Source organism: Lipotes vexillifer, unplaced genomic scaffold, assembly GCF_000442215.2.
Source record: "Lipotes vexillifer unplaced genomic scaffold, Lipotes_vexillifer_v1.1 scaffold518, whole genome shotgun sequence".
Taxonomy (NCBI): domain Eukaryota; kingdom Metazoa; phylum Chordata; class Mammalia; order Artiodactyla; family Lipotidae; genus Lipotes; species Lipotes vexillifer.
This window is the reverse complement of record NW_006780945.1, coordinates 681,618-686,577: the sequence shown is the minus strand read 5'-3', so window position 1 is coordinate 686,577 and position 4,960 is coordinate 681,618. Positions and strand designations below refer to the sequence as shown.

Genomic DNA, 4,960 nt, shown 5'->3' with positions numbered 1-4,960 from the left:
GCGGTGGGGGGGGGGGGGGGGGGCAGTCTGGGCCCAGACTTGGGTGCTGTCTGGAGGTGGGGCAGGGCCTGGCTTCTTACAAGAAGGCGCCCATGCTGGCCCAGTCATGCAGGTCAGAGGCCAGGGTGGCATCCCCGGCCTCAAAGAGGGGCTCGGGGGGCAGGCAGCTACTGCTGCTCTCGTCCCAGGGGTGCTGCAGGAAGGATGTGGCCAGGAAGGTCTCGTCGAAGTCCAGGCTGTTGGCAGCCTGCTCCACCGGAGGCCCCCAGGTAACAGGGCAGTCGATGTGGTGGCCGTGGACGGTGAGGTCCACGTCCCCGTGCAAGGCGGGGCTCAGTGGTGGGCTCAGCTCCAAGGCCTCCAGCGTGCCCAGCTCCCCGCCCAGCGTGCCGGCGTCAAAGATGGCCTCCCAGTCAAAGTTGCCCTTGAGGGGTTCCAGCTCGCCCTGCTCCTCCTGGGTCAGCAGCAGGGAGCTGGAGGGCCGCGGGACCTTGGCCACCCGCTTGGGCAGCGGCTGTTTACGCTTATGCCCCGGCCTGCCCTCGCCCACACCCCAGCCCACCTCCCCGGTGGCCTCCTCGAACTCCCGCAGCAGCTGCTGGGCCTCGGTGTTCACGGTCAGTGGCCTGGCCCACAGGGCGGTGCTGGGCTCCGGCGCGGCCTGGCGGGCAAAGGCCGGGTGGATTTGGACTGGGGGCAGCCGCCGCTTCTTGAAGGCCCCACTCAGCAGCCGCTCGGCGTACTGGGGCTCAATGCGCCAGAAGCCCCCCTTGCCTGGCTCGCCCTTCTCCCGAGGCACCTTGATGAAGCATTTGTTCAGGGACAGGTTGTGGCGGATGGAGTTCTGGACACACAGGGCGACAGGAGACAAGGAAGACAGCTGGGTGAGTGGGTGGGGCCAGTGATGGGGGCGTTCCTAGCGCCACTGCCAGTCCCGCCACCACCTTCTCTCCGATGGGGGCAGGCGCTGCTCCGACCCGGGAGGCTCTGGGACACCAGCCACGGGGCACCGGGAGCTGGGAATGCTGTCGGGGGCTTTTGTTCCCTGTTGCCAGGATATCTGCCTGCTCAGTCATCCGAGCCCTGAGCCGCAGGGTGGCTCTCAGTGCCACCCTGTCCTGCCCTCCCTCCCTCACCCCGCTGCTTGCGGCCTCTGGCCAAAGGCCTTGGCTCCCCCAGGGCCTGGACAGCCATCTCCCTCTGCCTGGGCCTGGCTGGCCTTCTCTGTTAGTGAAATGAGTGAGTGGGTGTGAGGGTGTGTGTGTGTGGTGGGGGGATGAAGTGTGGGAGGATCTGATGACTTTCCTTGTTTGTAGAGCCGGCTGCTGGCCTGGGCCCTCACCCTCCATGTCCCCCTCCTCCCACCCCAGGCTCTGAGGCCTCAGTTGATTATTACCCAGCCAAGAGCATAGCGCTCATTCCTGGGGCCTCTCATGCTTGGGGTAGGGTGGGGGTGGTGGAGGGTCTCTGCTTTCTCGCCAAGGTCACAAATGGCACCTGCCCCAGGGTCAGGGCCCAAACAAACGTGGAAGAGCTGTGACCACAGGAACTGTGACCCTGTGACCTGTGCCACAGGGAAGGACCTGTGCATCCTCAGGGTCTCTGTCCCCAAGTAGCCCCTGATTCTGATGGTCAAAGATGCTCAGGGCAGTGTGTGCCCAGCCTTGAATCACCATCCTGTTCATGCCTGGGTGCACAGCCCAAACCACACTGGGGCACAGGGGTCCGGGGCCTGGTTGGTGGGGCCGGTAGGTGAGTAGTGCCCCCTGGCAAGACTGGGATGTTTACACGGTGGCCTGGACCCCCTGGCTGCTCTGTGCCAGGTTCCGGAGACTTGGAACATGAAGCCAGTGTGGGAGGCAGGAGCCCCTGTGGAAAGCACCTGGCTGAGGTTATTGTCCCCCCAGGGAGGTTGATGAGAAGCGGGGGAGGAGTGTAGGCAGGAAACTAGGGAGGGGTTGGGGTGGGGGCTGGCACAGCAGCTTTAGGAAGGCCCCGTAGCCCTTCCACTGGGACACAGCTGGCCTTCACACCCCACAGCACGCCCCTCTCCCCTCCCAGACCCCCTCCAGCCAACTGAAAGCAGGCAGGATGCAGAGCCTGGCGGGAATGATGCTCTGCTTCCAGTCAGGCCCTGACAAACTGACGTTGAGTAGGGTAGTGTCTAGGAATTCTAGGACTTGGGACAAAAATGTGTCCCTCAGTCCATCAACCTACCCTGGGGGGCTGTGTCCACGCATAGTTCAGCCCTGGTCTTTGGGCTGAGCCTGCTGGATGAGTGACAAGTTCTTTCCACTTGAACCTCTATGTCAGCACCCCTAAAGCCCTCTGAACATCCTCCCTCCTCCCTCTCTGAAGTCAAAGGGGCAGCAGTCCAAGCACTGGGCTCCCTTGAGGTCCTTCCTCGACAGCCTTCCTTCTCTCGGGGCCCTGGCCGTACGGGGCCTACTTGGCCTGCGGATCTGGGATGTGAGTCCAGTCCGCGCCGGCATGGGGAGGGAGGGAGGGCCTCCCCTACCTGCCAGGTGGGATCAGCGTGGCGGAAGTAGCAGAAGTTGTCCGTGATCCACTTGTAGATGGCCGACAGGGTGATCTTGGTGGCCTTGCTGGCCTGCATGGCCATGCAGATGAGCGTGGCATACGAGTAGGGTGGCTTCACATTCGGGTTGGTGGCATAGTCCACGTCGTCGGGAGGCGGGGCCTGCAGCCCCGAGGGGGTGCTCCGCGACGTGCACGAGGACGTGGGCTTGCCGGGAGTGTGCGGCTGCCCCAGGCAGGCGGGGTCGGCCGCCAGGGGAGACCCCGGCGCGGCCGAGCCTGGCACCTGGTGGTAGCCGTGGGGGTCTGGGTCCCCCGAAGGCAGGGCGGGGGCCTTGGCGTTGAGAATAGAGAATTCCTGCAGCCACTGCAGGCTGGTCAGGCTGTCATCCAGGGCGTCGGACTCCTCCAGGCCGCCTTCCGGTCCGGCCTCCTCCGCTGCCGCTGCTCCCGAGACGCGTAGCCAGCTCTCCGCCATATCTGCGGGGACTCTCCGAGGGGGCGGTCAACATCCACGAGCCGAGCCGAGGGTGGCCGCCGAGCTCTCCAGCCCGCTGGCTCCCGCGGCTTCAGTTACACAGCCTCCCGGAAGCGTGCTTCCATCCCGCGATGCGGGGGTAGCCTCCGCCGAACTGAATGTGGTGCCTGCGGGGACCATAGCGGGAACTGAGCCCTCTTTCCCCACTCCCGAGGGGAGACTGTGTGCGAGGAGGGGGAGGCTCTTACTAAAATCGTTCCTGCACCTGGGGAGGATCTTTTACTGCTGAGGTCTGGGAAACAGAAGCTGTGCCCCGGGGGTCGACCCACACGGGGGTTCGCCTCGCTCTTTTCCTCTTCGATCTTTTAGAGGAGACTTAATTAGCCAAACGAGGGAATAGTGTAGGGGCATGCGAGGCCACCCCCTTCTCCCTCAAAGCGGGAAATTAACCCCCCTCTCTCCCTCCACAACAAATGGAAATGGGGCGAGAGAGTCCAGGAGGGTAGTACGACGGGGCAGGGGGCGGGGGAGGTCGTCTGATCTTTGAAAAGGGATAATAGGATGGGGATCAAGGGAAAGGAAGGAAACAAAACAGAGAGGTATAAGCGGGCGGGAAGTGAGTGTCCCCCAAACTCCTCTGATGTCAGTCCCCGGGCCCACCACTTCCGTCGGGGACGGATGGGAGAGCGGGTTGGTACCGACGCCCTCCCTTCCCACGGCCTGCAGCCCTCACCGTCCCTTACCTGGCTCAGAGCGCAGCCCGGGCCAAAGGAAGGTTCTCGAAGAAATTCCTCCCACCGCCCACCCCCACCGCGGCTCTCTGCCCCCAGCTCGAGGGCCCAGCCAGTAACCCTAGTCGCCCCCAACGCCCGACGGCGCCTCTCTGAACGCCAGCGGCCCGGGGACCGGCATTAAGTAGCCGCTCGGAAGGCTTCTCCTGCTGCCATGGCGACGCCCCGCCCACATAAACAGCTTCCGCTTCTGCCATTGGTCAGGGTGTCTCCAAGGAGACCGCGGGCTCTTACCACTCTCTCAGGCGGTAACTCTCTTCGAACTCCCTCCTGGCCGCTCTCTCCCGCGCCACCCAGCCCCCTACCCGCCACCGCGTCCCGGCCCCACGCATTCCCGCCCGAGGGCCCCGCGCAGGGCTCGGAGAGGCGCGCGGCTCGGGGCTCCCGCAGAGGCCGCGGGAACAGTACTCCGCCCCACCCACTTCCCATCTGGGCTGCTCAGAGGTGTCGACGGCTCCTGGGACGCAGCCTGTGGCGCGGGGCCCAAGGCTGGGTGTATGCTTGGGGGTTTCCTTTCCTCTCCTCTGGGCTGCAAGTGGCACTTCCTCACGTTTCTGCGGCCTGTCCCTGTCTCCCGACCGAGTGTCGTCTTGGTGCCCGCAAGCAGGTCTGACTCTCCGATGCCACCTGCCGCTCAGGTCCGCAGAAACCGCAGCCCCGGTCGCAGACACCCCAAGATGGCTAGGGTAATCCAATGTTTCCCGGTAAGCGCTCCCTCCCCGCCCGGGCCTCAGCAAGATTCCCAGAAGCTGACCTTCCAGAGGCTTCTTCGGAAGTGCTCTCCCTCCTTTCCAGATAGCCGAGGAAGCAGAGCCGGTGGGTGAAACCCAGAAAAGCCGTGGACTTGCCAAATTCTCTTACTGGGGTCATTTGCCCCATTAATTTCACCAACCTTCAAGTGACGGACTAACGGTGGACCGTGGTCCTTCCTCTTCCCTTCCCCCGGCCTCCCTCCAGTCACCAGCTTTCCTGCTCTTCAATTATTGAGGAGCTCAGCTGGAAGTTCTCCGGTTGAAGGGGGTGGGGGTGTGGGGGTGGGGGTGAGGGCTCCTTATCAGGCCTCTGTGCGGGAGCTGTGCCCGGGGGACGGTACACCAACTCCCACCCAGAGACATGTCTTTCCCTCCCCCTTGCCGCCTCTCACTCCTCCACG

At 64.2% G+C, this 4,960-nt stretch overlaps 1 protein-coding gene across 1 annotated transcript; it reads right to left on the bottom strand.

Moving 5' to 3' along the window:
* Window positions 1-76: 76 nt before the first annotated feature.
* On the bottom strand, window positions 77-3,099 carry FOXJ1 (forkhead box J1). The gene is made up of 2 exons (XM_007454315.1): window positions 2,519-3,099; window positions 77-844 (listed from the first exon to the last, which is right to left on the bottom strand). Exons 1-2 carry the CDS (start codon window positions 3,014-3,016, stop codon window positions 77-79), a joined length of 1,266 nt encoding a protein of 421 aa, XP_007454377.1. The 5' UTR covers window positions 3,017-3,099.
* Window positions 3,100-4,960: the final 1,861 nt, after the last annotated feature.

Excerpts from the sequence above, each read along its gene's own strand:
- FOXJ1 (XM_007454315.1), bottom strand. The coding sequence starts at position 3,016 with ATGGCGGAGAGCTGGCTACGCGTCTCGGGAGCAGCGGCAGCGGAGGAG. Across the intron at positions 845-2,518 it reads ACGCTGATCCCACCTGGCAG|AACTCCATCCGCCACAACCT; the intron begins GTAGGGGAGGCC and ends CTGTGTGTCCAG.